Here is a 23,727-nt window from a genome sequence, read left to right on the forward strand (position 1 = left end):
CTTGATTTTGAGGTCCAACTTTCTCCCCACTCTACCATGCCAATTCCCAAAGGTATAAATAGGCTGAAACACATTACTCAAAATGACTGTTGCACAACAAGTTGTATAAACTATATCATCCAAATTATAATCATGATGACAAGCTGAGAATATAATTACCCAGATCATGTATTACCCAAGGTATATGTGATCAGGAAAGGGAGGTGGGCTGATCATGTAGTGAGAGTTAGGGACAACAGATGGGCAGCGTGATGGCTTCACTGATATGGCACCCATGCCCTAGAAGAAGGCCTCCATTCCATTGGGTGAATCCCCTAAAGAGGGTTGGTGGAAGGCCATGGACAAGAGTCAAATGGGACAGATATTGTGTGGCCATGAATGGATGGGCTGTCATTTGTGCTGCTGCAGAGCATGGTCTTACAGATGAGATCACAGATTCTCTGAAATACTGAAGTAATCTGTACCTTAACAGGAATCTCTTCTAAACATCACTGACAAGAGGTCAGTCCAGCCTTTGCCTGGAGATCTCAGAGGATGGGGAACTCACTATTTTCCTATCTGAGGCAACCCAAACAAATTTATTAAAACAGCAATAACAACAGGAAGTACTTTGCAAAATCCTTCTTAAACATTCGATGTACTTGGTCCACCACAGGAATGTATACTTCCCAAGGTCATGGATAACTGAACACCAAGTCACAAAAAGAATACATAAAGAACAAAGAAATCCCAGCATCCCCTGTGCCCACACCAAACTACACACATACTCTGAAATCTGTCTAAGACTTAGTAGCTACATTTAGGGAGTGATCTGAGGCACAAAGACATTGTGTTTGGGGGATAAAAAACAAATAAACAAACAAAAAAACCCATCTCCCTCTCCAGGCAGGATTTCATGGACACCTGCATTGGCCACCCCCAGAATTTTCCATTAAACCTTGTGGTTTTCTTTTTAACCCTGGCTCAACCCACTGTCTGTTTTTTCTGCTCCTGCTGCAGCCACAGTGAATTACTGAAGGCAGACCTAGTCCTAGACACATTTATGTTGTCTGAATCCAATTGCCCCCTCCTTGTTGCTTGGCAATCCATTTATTCCTCGTTTCTCCTTGCCTCCCTCCCTGATCCTTTTTCACTCCCCAGAATATTCCATTGAGGTTGCTTGGTTTATTTGGAACTCTGGATCAAACCCAGTGTCTCCCTTCTCTTCTCCAGCTCCAGCCACAGTGAGTTACTGAAGGATGATATTTATATATAATCAAGCAGAGCTAGTTCAAAATGTATTCACATTGCCCAACTTCAGCTGGACCCTCCTGGCTACTTGGCATTCCATTTATCGCTTTTATTTGGTCCCTAACTGTTGTTCCCCCAAACAATCATGCTCAATGTTCTCCACTTTTTTCAATGCCTTCACCCCCAGACCTCCAGGCCCATGACTTCACTGGGCATGTGTGGGAGAAGAATTTGAACATCTGCTATGAGCTTACTCATCTACTCCTCATCTCATCACATCTCTGCCCCTGTACCTATCCTCTCATCTTCCCCATAACCCAAAACATGGGTGCTTCCCAAGATTCTGTCTCCTTTCTCATTCCCTTCCTCCTCCTCCTCCCTTCTCATATCTTCTCCTTTTTCATCTCCTCCCCTCTGTCCTTTGTAATCTCATCTCCCTTCATGGTCTCAATGATTACCTCTATGCAGATGATTCCCACACTTACGTCTCCATTTCCAGTATCAACCCCAGAGCTCCAATTTAGAATCAACAAATGCCTGCTGGACCTCTCCACCTGTCTGGCTGGCCAACACCTCAACTTCTCTAAAACTGGTCATCAGCTCTCCCAAATCCTCAAACATCTCCATTTCTGTTCATGGTGCCACCATTCTGCCAGTTAGTACGGACTTCTCTTCCTCATTCCAAGTATCCAGTGAATTACCAAATCTTGTTGCAGCCATCTCTTACATATAACTCCTATTTTCAACTCCCTTGACAAATGAATGTAGTTCAGATCCTCACCTCTTTCACTATGACTACTGTCATAGCCTTCTGTTAGCTTTCTACCCCTAGTCTAGCTCTTTTTTTTAATCTACCTTTCTCACCAATGCCCAAATAACCTACCTAATCCATAGTCACTTCTCTAATCAAAAATAGCTAGAGTGTATATACCCATTGCCTACTGAACACAGCATAAGACCATGATGCTGACTTTTGAGGCCCACTACAATTTGACTCCAACCTACTCAGCCAGCCTTATTTCACCCAGTTGTCCTGCATGCACTCTAGGTTCCAGCCAAATTAGACTTATTCTTGGTCACTTTATAGAATTATAGGAATTAGAGCTGAAGGAACCTTACAGATTATACTAGTCTAACCTATCATTTTACAGGTGAGGAAGTAGAAGTTAGAGAGGTTGTGATTTCTTAAAGGTTACATGAGCAATAAGCAGCTGAACTGGAATTTTTTGACTCTATAAATTGGGTGATCAGGGCAAGCCCTCTCTGATCTGATGACTGGGGATACTTTCTATGTACGTTGGCACCATTCCATGAGACACGTGTTCTGGCCCCATATCAATGAATATATGCAGCCCATTAACTCCTTATTGCTCCCTTCATCCCTGTGACTGGGACAGTCACATCATTGGCAACTGAGCCCAGAGGTACCCCTTGCCCAGTAGACTCAGAACTCTATAAAGACTCCACCATCTTTCTCTTATTGTTTTTGGAGTCTGCCAGCCCCTCCCCAAATCTTGATTCTACTGCTTACTGCTTGTGTGACCTTGGACAAGTCACTTATACTATTTTGGTTTCAGTTTCCTCATCAGTAAAAGAAAGAGGTTGAATACCCTCTGAAGAATATATTTAGGTGATAGTTGTGACCCTGAAAATTGGACAAATTCACTTAAGGAAAAGAATTCAGAGAAAATAGCAGAGGGTCTAGGATAGAATTTCGGGAGATCCCAGGAGGTAAGGGATACAATCAGCAAGAGAAGCCAGGGAAGGAAAGGGATGAGTAATTAGGAGGAATGAGGACCATCAAGTGTCAGGAAAGACAAGGGGAGGGGAAGTTTTGAAAATAAGTGGGTATTTAATAGTGTTGAAGACCGAAGAAAGTTCCAGGAGAATGTAGACTTCAAAAGGCTTTTGGATTTGGCAAGAAAAAGGGTGTGGGTGACCTTGGAGAAAATTTCATTACTGTTGAGAGAAGCCAGAGGTTGCAGGAGGCTAAAGAGTGAGTGGGTGCTGAGAAGATGAGGTGAGGAGTATATATTACTCATTCAAGAGCTTTAGCAGTGAACAGATGTGTATTAGAACAGTAGTTTGAGAAGGATAAGTGAAGTTAATGGCTGCTGCTAGGAGACTGCTGAGAAGTCCAAATCCTCTGAAGTTTATGAGGTCTTCCTGTGGTGAAAGGGTGGGGGAGGAGAGTGAGGCTCTACTCCCCCTGTTATCCCCTCTCCCCCATAAGCAATTCCTGTCAGGGGCTTGGTTGGAATTGCTCTCTCTCCTTGTTCACCACTGAAATCAGCAGAGTTCTGAGTTGGCCTGTTTTTTTTAATACAAAAACCGAAGGGTGTGACTGAGTCTTTTCAGCCAACACCAACATGCTTCCTATGTGGGCATCATTTCACCTCCTCCAAGGGCCTTTACTCCTTCCAGATTCATCAGGACTTTTTCTCACCTAGTTAAAATGTCTTTGATTGATGGATAGATTCAATAGGGATGTCAAGGCCTTGTTTACACCTAATTTATATGTTCAACTGAGTCTATGGAGAAGTCCAGGTGTGTTAAATTATTGAGGTATAGGCACGGGACATCCTCTTCTACTTCTTTTTAAAGGAGCCAGAACTGGCAGCTATATTGAAAATGTTCAAAAAAAAAAAAAGATGTTATACAAAATATATACATAGCTTCTGCCAAAATGAGAAAGCACAACAACAAAACTTGGATGAGATGAAGGTGTTGACATCTAACATCACTCAACACCTGCAGTGAACCAGAGGAGCATAGTATACTACAACATGGTCTGCACACATAAAAAAAAAAATAAATTACAGTAACGTACAGTAAGATATAATAGGCAGACCCCCAAGTCTGCCCATGATCCCTTCAGCACAAAAGAAGGTCATTCCCCATACAACCCACATATGGGAAAACCTTTGAGGAGGAAGAAAAATCCCCAAGGGAATAGAATGGTTTGCGCTAAATCATTACTAGCTCTAGCCATGCTCCTGAGGATTTAGGTTGCAACAGTCAGTTAAGCAGAAGGAAGCGGAGTTCTTGTCAGCTATCAGCGTACAAAAGGTGCTGAGCAAGGTGACTTCTCACTCCATCTCAGTGAACCGAGCAAACATGGCTTTCTGGACGTGTCCTGGTAAGAATCTACAATTGACACACTGTAGTAGCTGCCTTCTGCTCCCAAGCTAGCTCCTTTCATTCGTATCTGAGCTTCACTGGGGGCTGTGATGCCTTGACACTTCCTCCCCACACCTGAACTTCTCACCATCCATGGCCTGCAGCATTTAATCGCCTGTATTACCCTGATCAATGCCATGCTCAGCAGGCAGTTCACAATTAACAATGGCAACATCAAACTGATTCTCTTTCTTGGGTTCTGGATGTTCTGAGCTTCCATGTTTCTCCCATTTTTTTTGCAGCCAGATCTTGATACTTCACCTCTCTCTCCCTTCCTTGAAAAGTCTTAGGTCTGGTTTAGTCTTTTTTGTTGTTTTGTCATTTTTCATTCATGGCCAACTCTCTATGACCCCATTTGGGAGTTTCTTAACAAAGACAGTGGAGTGGTTTGCCATTTCCTTCTCCAGCTCATTTTATAGATGAGGAAACTGAGGGTGAAGTGATTTGCCCAGGGTCACATAGCTAGTAAGTGTCTGAGACCAGATTTGAATTCAAGAAGATGAGTCTTCCTGACTCCAGGCCCAAAACTCTATCCACTACAACACCTAGCAGGTGGTCTAGATCAGTGCTTCTTAAACTGTGGGTTGCAATCCCATATGGGGTTATATAACTGAATGTGGGGATCATGAAAAATTTGGCTATAGTAGAAGGTGAATGAGCAAAAATATGAATTTGCAATGACCAAAAATGAATTAAAAATCATACACATAATGAATCTGAGGTGTTCTGGGCAGCACTTGCCTGTGTTGCGTCCTGCAATTTCACTGCAGCCTTGGTTCTGAACATACAGCATGCGCACTTTGCACTGCACATACCATCACACCATGCAAAGCCACTGATGCTGACAGAAACGCCTCGGGCTCAGATTCAAAACTATTGCATGTTAAGAACTGCAGTGTTTTTACTGTACATACAAAGTTTTTCTGCTCTTACAGAAACATAATAGTTTAATTACAGAAAATAGAGACTTTTAATATTTTCCTACTGTCATTCCTCAGCATTTAAGTATCAAATTGAGGGTGTTCTGTCCAAAAGAAGGTAAATTTTGATGGCCAAAACCTACCTAGTTAACTTGGGGTTTACTAGCTGGATTTCTTTCTCAAAGACCAAGCCTTAAACCCAATTCACTCTGTTATGTCATTGACTAGACAACAATAGCTCCCTGCCCTGCCCAAGCATCACTTAATGGTTATCTTTTGGGACCTCCAGGCTCAGAGTGAATATAAATAGTAATGGTTTCTCCTTTGGGGGTCTTTTCTTCCCAGTTTGATTTTTTTTTAATTAAAGAGACCATCCCCTGACTCACTTCTTTTTTTGGGGGGTGTGCCCAAGGTCACATAGCTAGTCAGTGTCAAGTATCTGGTCTGAGATCAGATTTGATCTCAGATCCTCCTGACTCCAAGGCTGGAGCTCCATTCACTAGCTGCCCCTCCTTGACTCACTTCTTAAAGAGATCTATTCACTGAATGGGTGTTTCCTCACTCAAAGTGAGAACTTGAAAAGACCTTAGCTTAAAAAGGCCAAGGTCTCCTACTGCATCCTGGGCCATTTCCAATTGTCCTGATCCATATTTGGCTACTGGACCCAAGATGGCTTTGGAGGAGAAAGTGAGACTGGTGACTTTGCGCAGCCCTCCTTCACTCAAATCAAATTCAATTGCAAGTCATGTCATCACCTCCCTGATGTCGGGGTCCTCTTTGAGAACAAAGGACAAACCACACAAGCACAAGTATCAAATTAGTACATATTTAGCTTTTATTGTGTTAGAATGTTTGATTTTTAAAATTGCTGTTATCACCTTCTTTTACAGAAACATAAGTGTTTAACTGCAGCAAGTAAAGACAAAAAACCTTTAATAATATTTCTCCACCATCACTGCTATATGGTATGTAAGTGTGAACATCAGTTTTTTAAATTAAGCATAAACAAATTTAATTTCATACATTAGAGCTAGCATTTATTTGAAAAATTATTAGTAATATTTATTTATATTTTAGGACAAAATATTTTTCAGTTATGGATAAGTGGCTAAATTTAGACAGAAGAGGTAAAAATACTGATGATAATGCAGCAGTATCTTTGCTACCAGGTTGGAGTACCTAAATTGACAAGAGAAAGAAAATATGTTGAATCATTTTTGCCATATAGATTTGCTTCTAATAATTATGATGGTGTGGGAAAACCTCTTTACTTAATTCATAATGAAGTTTTGACTGTGGAGAGCATGAAACCAGCCAAACTAAAATGACATCTTAATACCAAGCATGCAGTGTACTGCAATAAACCAAAGGAATATTTTGAACAACTTTTCAAATCTTCAAATAAAAAAAAAACAGTGTTTTGAGAAATTTGTTACTGTTATTGAAAAGTATTTACTTGCAGCATATGGAATTTCTTATTTAATTGCAAAAACTAAAAAGCCCTACATAACAGAATTAGATCTTGTGTTACCTGCTGCTATTAAAATGTCAGAAACAGTTCATGGGAAAAAGTATGGGGATGAAATTCATAAAGTTCCTTTATTGAACGATAATATTTCTGAAAGAATTTCTGGAATTAGTAATGACCAATTCCAGCAGCTTATCACCAGGCTTAAGGGCAGCCCAAAGTTTTCAATTCAATTAGATGAAACAACTGATATTTCTAACACGGCACAGCTGTTACTTTGTGTAAGATGTTTATGAAGGAAGCATACATGAGGAATTATTGTTTTGTTACCCTTTGGAAGGGCACACAAGAGGGGAAGATATATATTTTAAAGCTGATGATTTTTTCACAAATGAAATTTTACAGTGGAAGACTTGCTTTGGAGTCTGTACAGATTGTGCTGGAGCAATAATCAGTGAGAATGTTGGATTTGTAGCAATGGTGACAATGAACATGTCACTTTTACTCACTGCATGATCCATCAGAAGGCACTCGTGGCCAAAACAATATCACCAGAGTTAGATGTTGTGCTTTACTATGCTATCAAAATCATTAACTTCATTAAAAGCCGTGCACTTAACAGTTGTTTATTTTCAAACTTTTGGAAAGACATGGGCTCTGATTACAAAAGCTAATTACTACATGCAGAGGTAAGATGGCTCTCAAAAGGGCAAAGTTTCAACAGATTATTGAAAGTAAAAGATGAAGATATTACATTTTTGACTGAAAACAGAAATCCAATTTTGTTAATTTTTTCATAACGACTTATGGCTTTCAAAACTGTTATTTGTCAGATAGTTTTGAAAAACTCAATGATTTAAACATGTTGCTTCAAGGAAAAAATTGTAACATGTGTTATGTTCAAAGGTAAAATTGAAAGTTTTACTAAAAAAGTTAACATATGGAAGAATAGGGTAGAAAATGGTTCTTTAGAAACATTTACAGCTACAGATGATTTTATAATTGAAAATAACCTTCCCAAAGATTTAATTGTAAGAGTTATAATTGATTATCTAAATGCCTAGAGACACAGTTTCAGAAATATTTTCCTTCAAATTTTGATTCTAAAAAACTAAGTTGGGTTCAGAAACCATACTCAATTAAAATAAAAAACGTCAGTCATCTGCCATTAAAAGTTCAAGAAGAATTTGCCAAGTTATCAAGTAATACAGGTTTAAAACCTGAGTCTCCTAAAAAAAAATTGCTAAATGAATTTTAGCTTGGGATTAGGACAGAATTTCCAACAATTTCTGAAATGGCCCTAAACATATTCCTGCCATTTTCTATTTATGTGAGGCGGCATTCTCAGCATTGATGATTATAAAGTAAAAATATCAATCAACTCTGAAAAACATTGAAGATGCTCTATATACTGCAGTATCAAATATTCTGCCAAGATTTAATTCTATACATTAAAAAATAAACAAGCATGTCCATCTCATTAGTATGCAAATTTGCCTTAGTCTTTAATAAATGGTAAAATTATATGTATACCAAAGAATTGTTTTAAAATAAATTTCTTTATGATCTATTATCAGTAAATGTTTGATTTGTATACCTATTTTATATAGCTATATACCTGGGGTCGAGTAAAAAATTCTCAGGAGAAAAGGGGTGGTGAGTGGAAAAAGTTTAAGAAGCCCTGGTCTAGATCATTTATACATATCCATGTTTTGCTTATATAAGTCAGAGAGTTGTTGATATCTAATCAAGCATCTTTGTTGGGAAATCGCCTTCTACAGAGCAGACAGTCAGTTTTTCTTCTTCACTTTAAATTCTTTCCATCGATTCTTCCTCATTATCACTATCACCAGTATAAGCAGCAATTGGACCATGTTTAAGTGGGTTTTCCCCTTCTCCATCTTTCACCAGCTCTGGGATAAGCTGCTGTCATTCAGCCAAGTCTGCATCTGCTGCTACTGCCTCTCTCCTCTCTTCCTCCCTCAAGGAACTGACAGGCTGGAAGCTATTCTTGAAGTTTTCTTTTTGTTTATTTGAACTCTTAGCTCAGTGTTCCATGTCTTTGGCATTCTGCTATGCCATTTTGCTCTTTGGCATCTCCTTCTTTTCCTTCCCTTCTTTGGCGGAAGGCAGACCAGTTCATTGTTGGGTTCCACATACTGCTGCAAGCACGCAGGTCTCCTACTCTCCATCCCAGTAAAGATACTGCTGGGTCAAGAAATTATAATAGTATGGAGAACCAGGCAGATTGTTGGTTTGATTGTACAGTTGGGGACTTTGGGATAATATAGCTGTTGAAGTAGTGGTAACTGCTTCCCTGGTACAGTAGTGTATCATTCTCCACTCTCCCTGCTTGTTGCTGGTAAAACTGCTGATAATCTGATGAATATTGGGCATTCTGCGCATAGCCATCTTGGCCTGGTTGGAAGTATTTGTTTGGGCATACCTCAAAGATACTGCAAGTTTGGTTCCAGACCACTGCAGTAAAGCAAATATCACAACAAAGTGACTCAACACAAATTTTTTTTTGTTTTCTAGGGCATACAAAAATTATGTTTACACTATGCTGTGATCTATTAAGCATACAATAGTATTCTGTCTAAAAAAAGTACATACCTTAATGAAAAAATGCTTAATTGCTAAAAAAAAATGCTAACCATCATCTGAGACTTCAGTGAGTCTTTTCACTGGTAGAGGGTCTTGCCTCGATGTTGAGGCTATTGACTAATCAGGATGGTAGTTGTTGAAGGCTGGAGTGGCTGTGACACTTTCTTAAAATAAGATAACAGTGAAGTTTGCCATGTTGATTGACCCTTCCTTTCACAAAAGATTTCTCTATAGCATGCGATGCTATTTGATAGCATTTTACCCACCGTAGAATGTCTTTCAAAATTGGAGTCAATCCTCTCAAACTCTGCCACTGCTTTATCAACTAACTTTATGTAATATTCTCCAATGTTGTTGGAATTGTCAGGGAATAGGGAGGCCCGGGAGATGGAGAGAGGGAGGAGAATGGCCAGTCAGTGGAGCAGTCAGAACACACACATTTTTCTATTAAGTTTGCTGGTATGGTTGGTGGTACCCCAAAATAATTATATATATATATATATATATATATATATATATATATATATATATATATATATATATGTGTGTGTGTGTGTGTGTGTGTGTGTGTGTGTGTGTATGTGTGTATGTATGTGTGTATGTGTATATATATATATACATATCACTGAGCACAGATTACCGTAACAGGTATAATAATGAAAAAGTCAGAAATACTGTGAGAATTATCTAAATGTGTCACAGAGACACAATATGAACTGTTGGAAAAATGGTACCTATAAGACTTGCTCGACACAGAGTCACCAGAAACCTTCAATTTGTAAACAAACAAACAAACAAACCTTCAAAATCTGTGAAATGCAATAAAGCAAAACACAACAAAAATGAGGTATGCCTGGCATTTAGATTGTCACTTTCTCTACTTTCGGACTGAGTGGATGACCATTGAGCTACAGCAATGGCTATGCCAGCCACAGACAAAGGTGCTGACCTTTTTTTACCACCTGGGAGAACCAAATCTTTTCTGGTACTTTTGACAAAATCTACTCCAATTGTTTTACCATTGATATTAAGTGCAGGATAAAGACTTTGTAGCACTTCTAGTAGCTGAGAAACATCCATTGCTGAAAACAGCTGCACAAGTGCAAATCCTCTGTTCTGCTGAATCTGTTTGTCTCTTGTAAGACGAGTTACAGACTAATGATGCATGTGGAGACAATGCTGTCATTATGGAATCTACACCAGTATAAGGAGCAAGAGTCAAAAAATAATAGCATCATAGTCGTAATCCACAGACTGGGCAGTCTCGGTGGTTTAGATTGGACTTCTGTTCTGAGTCAAATTTATCAGCTCCGTATCCAAAACGTTTGAGTCTTTTCCTAAAGTTGTTAAGGCAGTACTTGTTAAAACCATCCTCAGATTTAGGTATGGGATTGCTATAATGCATTGCAATATGATTTCCTTGAATTATCAACTTTTAAAAGTTGGTTTCTTTTCTTTTTTTGGGGGGGGCTTTTTTTAGTGAGGCAATCAGGGTTAAGTGACTTGCCCAGGGTCACACAGCTAGTAAGTGTCAAGTGTTCTGGTTGGTTTCTATCCAGCTGGTAGCATCTTGCAATTGATGATACTCTAGGAAAGAGGAAACATGGCTTACACCTATTTTTCTCTTCATCAGCTGCACATCTACAGGCTGAGGGCCTTCAAAGGATTCCATTCTCTTTCTAATATCATTCTCTGTAACGGTAATAGGAAGTGGGGGCAACATAATTGTCTTACTCTCCCACTCATTAATACCATTCCTGTAGTCAATATTGTCCATAGTCAACATCAGAATGGTAACCATTTTCTGATCTGTCACTATTCCTTCTCTCCCTGTTCCCTCCATGGTCTGTCATAATCCCTGGAATCATCATATCCACGGTCCCTTTGATCATTACTAGATCTTTTATAATCTGAATCCTTTTGTCTGCTTCATCCTGATCATCCTGATCTATGATGGGACTGTATCTTCCATTACTCTCTGTTCTATTGACTCTTTTGTCTGAACTCATAGTATTTTAAGAGAGCTAGTACGCTGCTCCAAAAATGGCAAATGTCTTTTCAAGAGGCAGTTGGGATCAAGAGAAAGTTCTGGGAGAGAGCATGGACAAACCAGTGCACTCACCCCTATCTGTGCTAACCTGGCAGATCAGAGTCACAGAGGCTCCAGCAATCGTCTTGGATCTGAACAAATGGCGACTCCCCCGAATGTTGTCTCCTACCCACATAGCCCCTCTCCACTCTTATCTGGCCACTACTGGCTGGAGCCTCTAATGCTTCTTAAACAGCAGGCTGGACATTACAGTAGTTCAGGTTTTCATATAAGCCTCTTGCTTGCTCTTTTTCACAGATTGAAATGTTTGTGTTTGTTGGTGATTGTTAAAATCAGTAGGAAGGCAGGGAGTAGAAGATATGAAACTGACCAAGCAGGAGGGAAGGACATTTTTTCTTCTCCTTGATAAGTTGCTCCAGACACACTTACTTGTATGTTCCTTTAGGGCAGACACTACTGTTTGCTTCTTTTTATATCTCCGGTGTTTAGCACGGTGCCTGGCACATAGTGAGGACTTAATAAATATTTATCAATTGATTGACGGATCTGGAAACCTTTTTTGATGATAGATAGTTTGATGGTCATCAAAAGACCTAGGTTTATGTGCTAGACAGCTGCATCACCAATTCACAGAGTGACCTGGGACAAGTAGTTGACTTCTCTGGGTCTCAGTTTCCTCATCTGCAAAATGTACTACTTACCACATAGGATGAAAGAGGGATCACCTGCCTACCTATGGCCTGCCTTGCTGATAAGTTTCAAGCTTAGAAAGTTAAGGACATATTAGGAGGAAGCTTAGAGAGGTAGGGAAGCATAATGTAGAGGAGTTGGTGTCCAAAGACCTTGATTTGCATTTTGCCTCTGCTGGTATGAGCAAGGTAACTGTGGACAAGTCACTTAAGGTCTGAGTGTCCCAGGCAGCTCTCTTAAGACAATAAATGACAATTAAGATGAAGATTGGTAGAGGGAGTTTTCACACCTGGAACTTCCACAATGATGAAATCATAGGTCAGAGCTTAAACAGAAACCAAAACAATCATAGGAGGGCTGGGATAGGATGGTGACTGAGGAGAATAGTGTCCATACGGCCAGGATTCTAGATGATAGGTCGTCTGAGGTAACCCTGAAGAGTGACTGGGAGTACAGTGCTACCACTGACAGAAAAAGGGAAGGAAGAGAAACCAATTCTGGGAGGAAGATGATTAATTTGACTTTAGGCTTGTGGAGTGTGAGGTGAGAACATGACCCTTCTGTAGAGATATTCTGGTGTTGATAGGATTCTAAACAGGATGGGCTCTTATGGATCTTAAAAGATTTCAGATCTTAAGTATCTGCAGTAGTATAACTCTCCGATTTTATAGCATAGGAAAATTAAGCCAAGAGGAGAAGGGATTTGCCCAAGGTTACAAAGCTAATAGGTGTCATAGCTGAGACTAGAACCCGGGTCAAGTGTAAGCTCATGGCCCCCAGAAGTGGAGCTTGAGAGTGAACTAAGGACTGGTACTATAGATCCTGAAACTGTGTTAAGTGAAGCTCTGAGGATGAGTAGGCTTTTCAAGAGAGAAAGAAGTGAAGAGAAAAAAAGCAGTTGTTGAAATATAATTCCTTTCTTAACTCAACCCCATGGGAAATTCAGGAATCAGATGCTGTCAGATCTAGAGCCTGGGGCAACCTTAGCTTCTAGCTTATCACAAGCTCCCCAGAGTTCACTGAACATCTTCAAGGTTGAACTCACAGCTGGAACTCTTGAAATTTAATTTGTTTTAAATGTTTGAACCGGAAGGGTCTTTGGAGATTGTCTATTCCAGAGCCTTCAGTCCAGAGTTGAATACATTCTGAAAGAATGGCTAGACCCAAGGTAACCTGATTATATCACACATTCTTGTTACTGCATGTTGGCATTCAGTTATTGGCAGGACCCAGTCTGCATGCCTGCTGTGGTTCTTCCGGTTGATCAGAAGAAGGTTCAGGTACTCAAACAAGCTCTCCTGAGCTAGAATCTTATGTGAGCAAGAAGAGAGGAGAGCTAATAAAAACCTCTCTGAGAATGGGAGGAACAGATACCATAGGCAGAACTTGAACCCAGGCCTTCCTAGCTCTGAGGCAGGGGGTGGAGGGGCAGGGAGGGTTATGCTTGATGAGTGTTATGTCCACTATTTAAAAGTTCTAGGTTTTGGTAGGAAACAGACGAGGTTCCTGGGGCTGAGGCTGGCTGGGGCTCCTACCTGCTCTAGATGAGCTTTGGTGGCCTGGCCTGGCCCGGCCCAGCCAGGTACCCTGAGTGCCAGAACCAGGGGCCAGGCAAGCTTCTTCCCGGGAAGGCGGGCGGGAGGGAGGGAGCGAGGGAGGGAGGGAACGAGGGAAGGGAAAGGAGAGCGAGAGCTGCCTCAAATGCTTGGAATAATTCCGCTTCCGTTTGGAAAGGGGCAGCTTCAGTCTCCGCGGCCGCCGCCTACCCTGCCGCCTTCTCCTTCGGTGCGCCCCAGTCCGAGCCGTCCCGGCCCTCCCGGAGCTCCGCTCTCCGCTCCCCGCCATGGCAACCTCCCCCCAGAAGTCGCCCTCGGCCCCCAAATCTCCCACTCCCAAGTCTCCCCCGTCCCGGAAGAAAGATGACTCCTTCTTGGGGAAACTTGGAGGAACTCTGGCCCGGAGAAAGAAAGCCAAGGAGGGTGAGTAGGGCGCGGGACTTGGTTCCCGGGGGCTCCCTCCCTCCCCCCCAGCTCGGAGCCAGCCCAGTCGGACAGCGCCCTGGGAGGGGCGGCCAGGGCAGGGCAAGGCAGGGCTGTGCAGGACTGGGCTGGGTTCGGGGGGCCCGGGGCTGGCCAGGCTGGCTCTGCGTGCGTCCAAGGGTGGGGGACAGCGCATCTTGGGACTGTGAGATCCGGGAGCCCAGAGCTGGCTGCGAGCCCCGGGGCTGGAGGGTAGGGGGATTGTGCGTGCGTGTGTGTGTGCGTGTGTGTGTGTGTGTGTGTGTGTGTGTGTGTGTGTGTGTGTGTGTGTGTGTATGTGTGTGCGCGGCTGTGTGTATGTGCGCGCGCGTTTGCATTTCCTGTGGAAACGTCACTCTGGAAAAATGCGGGAGCCCGGAGCTGCTCCAGGCCTGCCCCGCCCCCCGCGGGCCGGCCCAGCTGCCCGGATGTGCACTCCCTCCACCCCCGGCCTGGCCTGGCCCCTGCCCCGGCTCCCCGGCTGCTCCCTTGTGCTCTGCGCCATTGGCAGTCCCAATTCGAGAGCTGCCAGCCTTGGCGCGGGGCCGGGCTCCCCTCTGGGGCCCTGTGCGCCTCCTCATGACTTTTAATGGAGGAGCCCACCCCCCCTCCCTCTCCTAGGGAGGGATGCAGCTCTAGGTCTTCCCGGAATGGCCGGAGAGGCCGGTGGGTTGGATTTCTGTGCCGCCACCAGGCTTTGGCAGCTGAACAGGACGTGCGGGGAGCTGCCCCTGCCCGGTGTCTGCTACAGCCTTCTCCCCATTCCCCGAAAAAGGGAGGCCAGCACTGGGCAAGGTTACTGGGCCTTGGTCCATAAGCATCTCTCTCTTACTCCCAGCATCCGCTTTCAGAGGTCCTCGAGGGCCAGGGCCATAATTACAATGAAGATGAAAGGGTGGCCCAGGCAAATTCCCAAAGCATTTTAGAATATGCTGCTCCTTTTCGGCTTCAAGGACTTTTGAGGTAGGGACTCACTTTGCAGATGAAGCATACCAGGAGAAATGAGGTGACTTACGACGACTCACCCAAGTCCTGACTCTTCAGTCCAACATTATCCTTTATCCTCTACCCTACAATCTTAAAATATTACCTTTAGCTGCACTAGAAAGACCCAAACTGGCTTACACTCAAGTGGAGAATTCTTATCAAGTCTACCCTGCCTCTTCGGATCTTGACCGCGCCTTTCAGAAAGCAGTGAAAGTATGGCTTCTCCCAGGCTTGAAGTTGTCTGTCCTTCGTTCTGGAAGAGGACCATGACATCAGGGAGGTGATGCCACGACACACAAGTGAATTGGATTTAAGTGAGGGAGGGCTGTGCAAAGTCACCAGCTTCACTTTCTGCTCCAGAGTCATGTGGGTCCAGTGGCCAGATATCGATCAGGACATGGAGATGGCCCAGGGTGCAGTGAGGGACCTTGATAACAGAGCTGAAGGTGAGGGGGTTTAGCATCCTGTGGAAGGTTTTATAATCTCTAAGTGCCAGAGCTGGGACTTGATTTTAGGCTTGTGGGGCCACTCAGTCCCTCAGGCACTTGGCTAAGAGCTGGGAATTTTAAAAAAAAAGTCAATAAGCATTTATTAAGTGCTTACAAAGTACCAGGCATTGAGCTGAGCTCTAGGGATACAAAGAAAGATAAAAGACAGTCCCTGCTCCCTAGGGGCTCACAGTCTTATGGGGAAGATGACATTCAAACAGCTACATACTAACAGACCATATATATATATATATGTGTATATATATATATATATATATATATATGTGTGTGTGTGTGTGTGTATATATATATATATATGTGTGTGTGTATATATATATATATGATAAATGAAAGATAATCAAAAAAAGGGAAGTCACCAGAATTAAGGGAGGTCAGGAAAGGTGAGAAGGTGAGATTTTAGCTGGGGCTTGAAGGAAAACGGAGAGGAAGAGGGGGAAAATTAGGAGAAAGAATATTCCAGGGACAGCCAATAAAAGTGCTGGGGATCAAGACTGTGCTGGGTTCAAGCCACAGGAAGGCCAGAGTGCATCACCAGGTGCATTAGGAAGGAATCGGGTTATGAAGGGCTTTGAAAGCCAGAAGATTTTATACTTGATCCTGGAGATGACAGGAAGCCATCAGAATTTATTGAGTGTTGTTCAATCGTTTCTGACTCTGTGACCCCATTTGGGGTTTTCTTGGCAAAGATGTTAGAGTGGTTTGCCATTTCCTTCTCCAGATCATTTTACAGATGAGGAAACAGATATAAATAAGGTTAAGTGACTTGCCCAGGGTCACACAGCTAGTAAGTGTTTGAGAGAGGATTTGAAATCAGGAAGATGGGTCTTCCTGACTCCAGGCCTCAAATTCTATCCACTGTACCACCTAGTTGTCCCTACTCATATGTTAGTAGATATTTAATAAATGCTAAATTAATCAAGCACTTATTAAGTAGACATTGGAAATACAAAGGCAAAAATGAAATAATTCCTGACCTCAAACAGTTTATATTCTGCTATACATAAATGCATAAATATTATATATACATATATAAAATTTATATGTACCTATTCATATATATTAAAACAATACACATATAATATATTGTTTATTTTATATGATATGCATACAGATAGATGGATAGACAGAGACTGAAACTGATTTCACTGGTGTAAAGAACCCCAAGGTGAGGAAACTACTGATACCAATGGACATCTGTGCGTTCTCTGAAATGTCTCATCTCAATGAATGGCCTAGAGCACTGAGTCTAAGTGACTTACCCAGGGTCACACAGCCAGCCTATGTCAGAGGTAAGACTTGAACTCAGGTCTTCCTGGGCATTTCTCTAGCCTCTGTACCATAGCTGCCTCTGATAAATACAACACAAAATATACAATACAAACACATACTCAACACAAAGTAATTTCAGGGGAATAGGGAAGAGCACTAAGACCGGGAAGAGGAGGAGGTAATGTCAAGACCAGGCTGGTTCAGGACACGGCACTTGAGTGAGCCTTTAAGGTAGAGTTTGGCAGAGCATCCAAGGCACAGGAAAAAGCTTGTGTAAATGCTAGGAGGTAGGAAATGAAATGTCACATATTGGGGAATAACAGGCCAGTTTGGCTGGACCTAGAGATTGTAAAGTGTTTAAGCAGCAAGCAGGTGGAGTCATTTCCGTTTTATCCTAGAGATAACAGGCACTCCCTGAAGTTTCTTGAGTGTTAATCTTGAATAAATGAATAAATGAGTACACGTAAGCTCATTGATGGCTATATAACCTTGGGGAAATAAATTACCTTCCTGTTGCCTCAGTTCCCTTAAGAATTTCACAATCAAGCTCTGCCTTCTCTTTCCAGTTTGATCATGCAACAATACGCCTTCCCTCACGCTCACCCATTTTTTTTCTCCCATGCATGTCTTTGAACAGGCTGCCTGTGTAGTGCCTATAGTGCTCCCCTTCCTCACTTTATCTTTTGGGAATCCCTACCTCCCTTCTAGGTTCAACTCAGGGGCCCCTTTATGCATGACCCTTGCTGATTTCCACTCCCATGACAACACTCCTTGTGAGAGCCCTTCCCCCTGAAATTACTTTGTATTTTCTATAAAGGTATGTGGTACAGCGGAAAGACCAATGGATCTGAGATCAGAGGGCCCGAGTTCACATCCTCCCTCTCATGTTTGCTGCTTGGCTAACCTTGGGAAACTTATATAATCTGCTCAATGTTCTATAAAATGGATGTATTGGACTATGTGGTCCCTAAGGGGGTCTTCCAGGCTTGACCCTCTATGGACTATGGTTTGTTTGGAGTCATTTTAAAAAGTTCACAGACCCATAGTGAAGGACCTCTGATTGAGGGCAAGACTCTCCAAGGCAGCATGGTGCCCTCACTAGCCAAACCACCTGCTTTGGAGACAGAGGATCTGAGTTCAAATCTTGGCTCTGTCACTCAACTACCTAGGTCACGTCACTATTCTGGGCCTCAGTTTCCTCATCTGGAAAATGAGGGGGTTGGATTCTAAGGTTTCTTCCAAAGCGATGAACCTAGGAAAGTCTCAGTTGTTCAATGCTGGAGATAGCTTTAAGCAACAACATTAGACATGCCAAAGAGTCAGTGACATTTTAAATCTGTTCAAACCATTGTCTGTGACCCAGGGATGGAGAAGCTGCAGAAACCCCCAATGAGCGCCTGGCTTTGATCAGTCCTGAAGTTGACAATTACTGATTAAGCATATACTGTGTGCCAAGCCCTGTGCTGGGCCCTGGGCATACAAAGACAAAGAATGAAACAATCCCTACTATAGGCTAACGGAACGGATCAAGTACACATGAAAGTATACATAAATGTAAAGTTATCTGTGGGCAGCTAGGTGGCAGAGTGGATAGAATGCCTGGACTGGAGTCAGGAAGACTCATTTTCCCTAGTGCAGATCTGGCTTCAGATACTTACTTGATGTGTGACCCTGGGCAAGTCACTTAACCTCATTTGCCTCAGTTTCCTCATGTGTAAAATGGGCTAGAGAAGGAAATGGCAAACCACTCCAGTATTTTTGCCAAGAGAACCCCAAATGGGGTCACAAAGAGTTGGACCTGACTGAAATGACTGAGAAACCACAATAAAGTTGTTTATATTATAACTATAAAATGAACATATATGTGCATACACACACAAGGACCAGATTTTAGCTCTTCTACTGTTAGCAATGACTAGGGGGTTTCTCTATAGGGGTGGGTGGCCCTTGTCTTGGAGGTAGAAGAAATGCCCCCCAACCCAGCCCCACACTCTCCCTCCCCATCTGAGGCCAAGCGTGGACATCTGGTCACTGTTCCCTACTTGTGCAAAAAGATGTTTCTCTTCTCAACGGGGAGATCCCTACGAAGAAAAGAGTGAGAAGGGGCTTGGTGCAGGATTACAGAGTCGGACACCGCACGGCCTCCAATTTCAAAAGCCACCGAAGATCTCTGGGCCGAAGAGTTGTCTGGCTAATCATATCTGTAGGGAGAAAATCCAGGCTATCTTATCATTCCCCAAATCTGCTAATATCTAATTATGGAGCTCACAGTGGGGGAAAAGGCCCCTGTTGCCTGGAGGTGATGGCTAAACATCCTGCAGAGCTTTCTTTTCTTTGTCTTCAATTTCTCCCAGGCCTGGCTTCTGGGAAACCATTTTGCACAGACTGAGGAAAGACAGCTGGACATCCTTGATGTAAAGCAACCCTTTTTCCAATCTTAGTCTGCACATTTCTGGGATCTACTCTAAGACCTTCAGTTTGTTTTCTGAACTGTTTTAGGCACCAGTGAAGGGGTGCCTGCTTCTTACTGGGGCAGCCAGCTCATTCCACTTTTGGATAGCTCTTATATAGCACAACTGAGTTCTTGTTGTCATGCTTACATCTGTCTTTGTGACTTGTATCCATGGCTCCTAGTTCTTACTTATTCTCAACCCACACAGAACATATCTAATCCTTCTTAAAGGCTGGCAAATAATGGAAGACAGCTTTCATTTTCCCAATCACTCTTCTCTTGCCCAGGATAAAGTCTCTTTTGCTGGTTGTGTATGACTCTTTGTGACCCCATTTGGGGTTTTCTTGGCAAAGATACTAGAATGGTTTGCCATTTCCTTCTCTAGCTCATTTTACAGGTGGGGAAACTAAGGCAAAGAGGATTAAGTGACTTGCCCAGGGTCACACAGCTAGTGTCTAAGGCCAGATTTGAACTCATGAAGATGAGTCTTCCTGCCTCCAGGCCTGGTGCTCTGGGCACTATGGCACCACCTAGTTGCCCAGTCCCTTCAATTGATCTTTGTATAGTATAGTCTCCAGTCCCCTCACCAGCTTGATCATCTTCTGGATGCATTCTACCTTCTTCATCAGTATCCATTCTAAAATGTGGCGTCCAGGCTCTATAGTCCCATTATATAGGCACCCCTTTCATCTGAAATACACAGACTCAATTTGATATTGATTTTAACAAACATTTATGAGATACTTATTGCTGCCAGACACTGTGGGAAACAAAGACGAAAATGAAGCAGAGCCTGCCCTCAAGGAACTTACATTCTACTATTCAAGAAGTTGGATGTAACATGTAATACATGTACCAGATATATTTTATAACACATATACAGACAGGTTAAGAATGGTATGCAAAGTAGAGCTAGACTTTAGTAGACATCTAGTCCGGCCTCCTAATTTTATCAGTGAGGAATCTTAGGCCCAGGGAGGAGAAATTACTTTCTCAAGTCCACAAAGGTAACAATTTTCAGAACCAGACTCAAATTTATACCTTCTTACTCTAAATCAAGTTCTGTTTTTCATCAGTCCACCAAGGTACTCTAGACTTGAGTAAAAACAAACAGAAAGGAGAGACAGTATTCAATTTCTTTGGGGCTCAGTGCTTAATTTCTACTAAACTTCCTGCCTAATAAAGGCACCTATGTGTAGCTTTGGTGTGAAGAAAGAGTCCTAGACTAGAGTAGAGAGATGTGGTCTCAAGTGTCATTTCCAACACTTACAAATTCTGTGACTATCAGAGAGTTACTTAATGTCTCTGAGCCCATTTATTTTCTCATCTATAATATAGGGATGTTCTTGTAAAGGACTCAGTAAGCCCTCACACCAGAGGTGATATTTCTCCCTGAACACTCCATACACCCCACCTGCTCATCCATCTTTGGTGTCCACATCTCACCCAACTCTCACCTGTGACTCCGAGAAGCTTAGCATGAGCATTGGCCATGCCCCAGTAAAGCCGTCTCAGCAGATGGGTTAAAGCAAGTTGACAGGACTCAAAGCCTTTGGTGAGTCAGGGGATGTCTACCTCGAGTATACAGACACTTCATTCTGGATCGATGAGAACAATTTGTTCCAAAGGCTGGGAAGTCGGCTAAAGCAGGTGCCATGGAGTGCTCAGAGCTTGGTCAGACATCAAAGACTCCAAGGTCATCCGCTGCATCCCAGGCCACTGCCAGTTGTCTTGACTTTTGTCCTGCCACTGGACTCTGATGACTGGAAGAGAAAGTGAGGCTGACCACTTTGTGCAGCTGTACCTCACTTAAATCCAATTCATGCACAAGTCAAGACATCACCCTGTAATGTCACTGAAGGATCATTATCATCGACAACAACAGGGATGTGATATTTACTCTACATACCTCTTGGACTTGTTGTGAAGATCAGTTGGGATTTTACATATATATATATATATATATAATATATATTATATATATATATATATATATATATATACATATATATGCACGTATGGTATATATATATATATGCACGTATGTGTAATATATATATATATATATATATATATGGGCTTGTGAACATGAGGCTCCATAGAAATATACATGATTGGGGCAGCTAAGTGGTGCAGTGGATAGAGCACCAGCCCTGAAGTGAGGAGGGCCTGAGTTCAAATCCAGCCACAGACCAAATGCTTTACATTTACTAGCTGTGTGACTCTGGGCAAGTCACTTAACCCCAATTGCCTAAAAATAAAAAAAAATATGCATGATTGTTATTATTAGGCTTTATCAGTTGTGCCTGAAATCTCATTTTCCCTGCCATAATCAGGCTCCTCTCCTCTTGGATCAGGTCAGCTTGGTCACTCCAGAACAAACAGAAACTTTACAGGCTTGCAAATATACTTTCACTTCTAAAGCATCCATCAGTGAACAGCCACCTACTAATGAGGACAGTCAGTGATGACTTTGACTTTGTTCTCAGTTTCAGCTGATGTTGTCTAGGTGACTGGCAAAGATGGTGGTGTGAGAGGAAGCAGTAGAGCCCAGTTCTCTTGCACAACTACTCTAGAAAGGACTTTATAAGAGCCCCAGACAAAGTAGCAAATGGGAAATCCAAGGAAAAATTGCAGTGGGTCCATTTTTTTTTTCAGCTCAGGTTGGCACAGGGAGACACCCAGAGGCCCTTCTCACCTTCCTCCTACTCTGGGAGCAAAACCAGCCCTTCCACGGATTCAGACTTTAATCTACTTATAAAACTCCTAGCAAGCCACATCGAAACGGCCTCAGATTGCTGGGGTACTCAACTTGAGACATACACAACTACTCACACTGCCTCACAGCTTTCACGTGGATGAACATTCATCTATGGGCAAAGAGAGAATAAAGTCTGTGAATCATACCACTCATCACAATGAACGTCCTAAGCCTTCATCCTACTCTGTTTTGTGCTCTTCATTCATATACTGCTAAATATAGTTTATTAGCTATGCCTACACCACTGATCACCAGCATCAGGAGAACATTGAGATCATTTTTTTTCCCCTAGCCTAGGGGTAATAAATAACTATAGACAGCTGTAAACCCTCTTGGGGGCCATCACACTCCATACTCTTCAGAGCCTATCAGAACCTATCTAAACTTTAAAAGATTAATCAGGAGACATCAGAGGATGAATTTTGGAAGCCCTATTAATTCATGAAGCCCAACTACTAAAGTTAATCAGGAGAGGGCTAGACACCAGGAAGATGAATGTGTGGGGAACACAGAAGTTCTTGAAGTTCTACCGCTGAAGTATTGACAGGTTGTAATTTGCAAAAATGGACAGACTACCTGGATAGATTGAAACATTGTTCTATGAAGAGTTAGGGTGGAACCAAGTGGGGAAACACCACAATATGGTAGAGATTACACTGGATTTAGGATTAGAGTCTGAATCTTGGCTCTGCCCCTCACTCATCTGTGTGATTTTGGGCGAGTCACTTCACCATGTGGGGCCTGGTTTCTTTATCTGTAAAATGATCAGCATTGATTAGATTATCTCCGAAGTTTCTTCTAGTTCTATATCTGTAATTCAAGTGGCTAATTTCTGCCATTATGAATGGGTGGCTCTTCCTATAGGTTAAAAAGTAAAAATAATGTAGTTTCTCTTTGTTCTGGGCTTCGTGGGTTAAATCCTTAGCAGTTATGGGATACTGGATTTCCAACATGACCAGTATGGTAAAGCAATGGATTTGGAATAAAGGGACCTGGATTTAAATAAAAATTGCACCATTTATGACCCATGTGATTTTAGGCAAGGTGCCTTACCTTTCTAGACCTCAGCTCCCTCATCTATAAAATGAGGGAGTTAAATTCAATGACTTCTAAGGTCCACTGAAGCCCTAAATCTATAATCTTATGTAATAATGAGATTAATTTGGAGGGATAGCTTTTGCAATATATTTTTAATCTGTAGAAACATTCTATGAGTTGAAAAAGAAGCATTTACTCTCTATTAAAAATCTAGGGCCCAGACTGAACTATTATAAGGGAAAGGGGTGGGAGGGTATCAAATGTCCCATTCATTCTTTTTTTAAATTTTTTTTTTAAGCTAGACAATGGGGTTAAGTAACTTGCCCAGGGTCACACAGCTAGTTAAGTGTTAGGTGTCTGAGGCCAGATTTGAACTTAGGTCCTCCTGAATCCAGGGCCAGTGCTCTATCCATTGTGCCACCCAGCTGCCCCATCCTTGATATGAAGTAGAGATGTCCATTGTATCTGGTCAGGTATAATCTGAGATTTTATTTTCTCTTTGAATTGGGCTTCAATGGTTTGTTTTAATTATGGAGTTGATCCCTAAC

General features: G+C 42.3%; 1 protein-coding gene and 1 pseudogene across 1 annotated transcript in view; one reads left to right on the plus strand and one right to left on the minus strand.

The window, feature by feature from the left end:
* Positions 1 to 4,319: 4,319 nt before the first annotated feature.
* Positions 4,320 to 11,414, minus strand: LOC110218885 (RNA-binding protein 5-like; annotated as a pseudogene).
* A 1,994-nt stretch (positions 11,415 to 13,408) lies between these two features.
* The window catches only part of PARVA (parvin alpha), a 167,063-nt gene continuing 156,744 nt past the window's right edge, over positions 13,409 to 23,727 (plus strand). Inside the window, exons 1-2 of the mRNA XM_021001912.2 lie at positions 13,409 to 13,425; positions 13,880 to 14,124. Of these exons, the coding sequence (XP_020857571.1) occupies positions 13,989 to 14,124 (136 nt within the window). The 5' untranslated portion in view covers positions 13,409 to 13,425; positions 13,880 to 13,988. The remainder of the gene's footprint in view (positions 13,426 to 13,879; positions 14,125 to 23,727) is intronic.

This window comes from Phascolarctos cinereus, unplaced genomic scaffold (genome assembly GCF_003287225.1).
Source record: "Phascolarctos cinereus isolate Bilbo 61053 unplaced genomic scaffold, phaCin_HiC Scaffold_9;HRSCAF=440, whole genome shotgun sequence".
NCBI lineage: Eukaryota > Metazoa > Chordata > Mammalia > Diprotodontia > Phascolarctidae > Phascolarctos > Phascolarctos cinereus.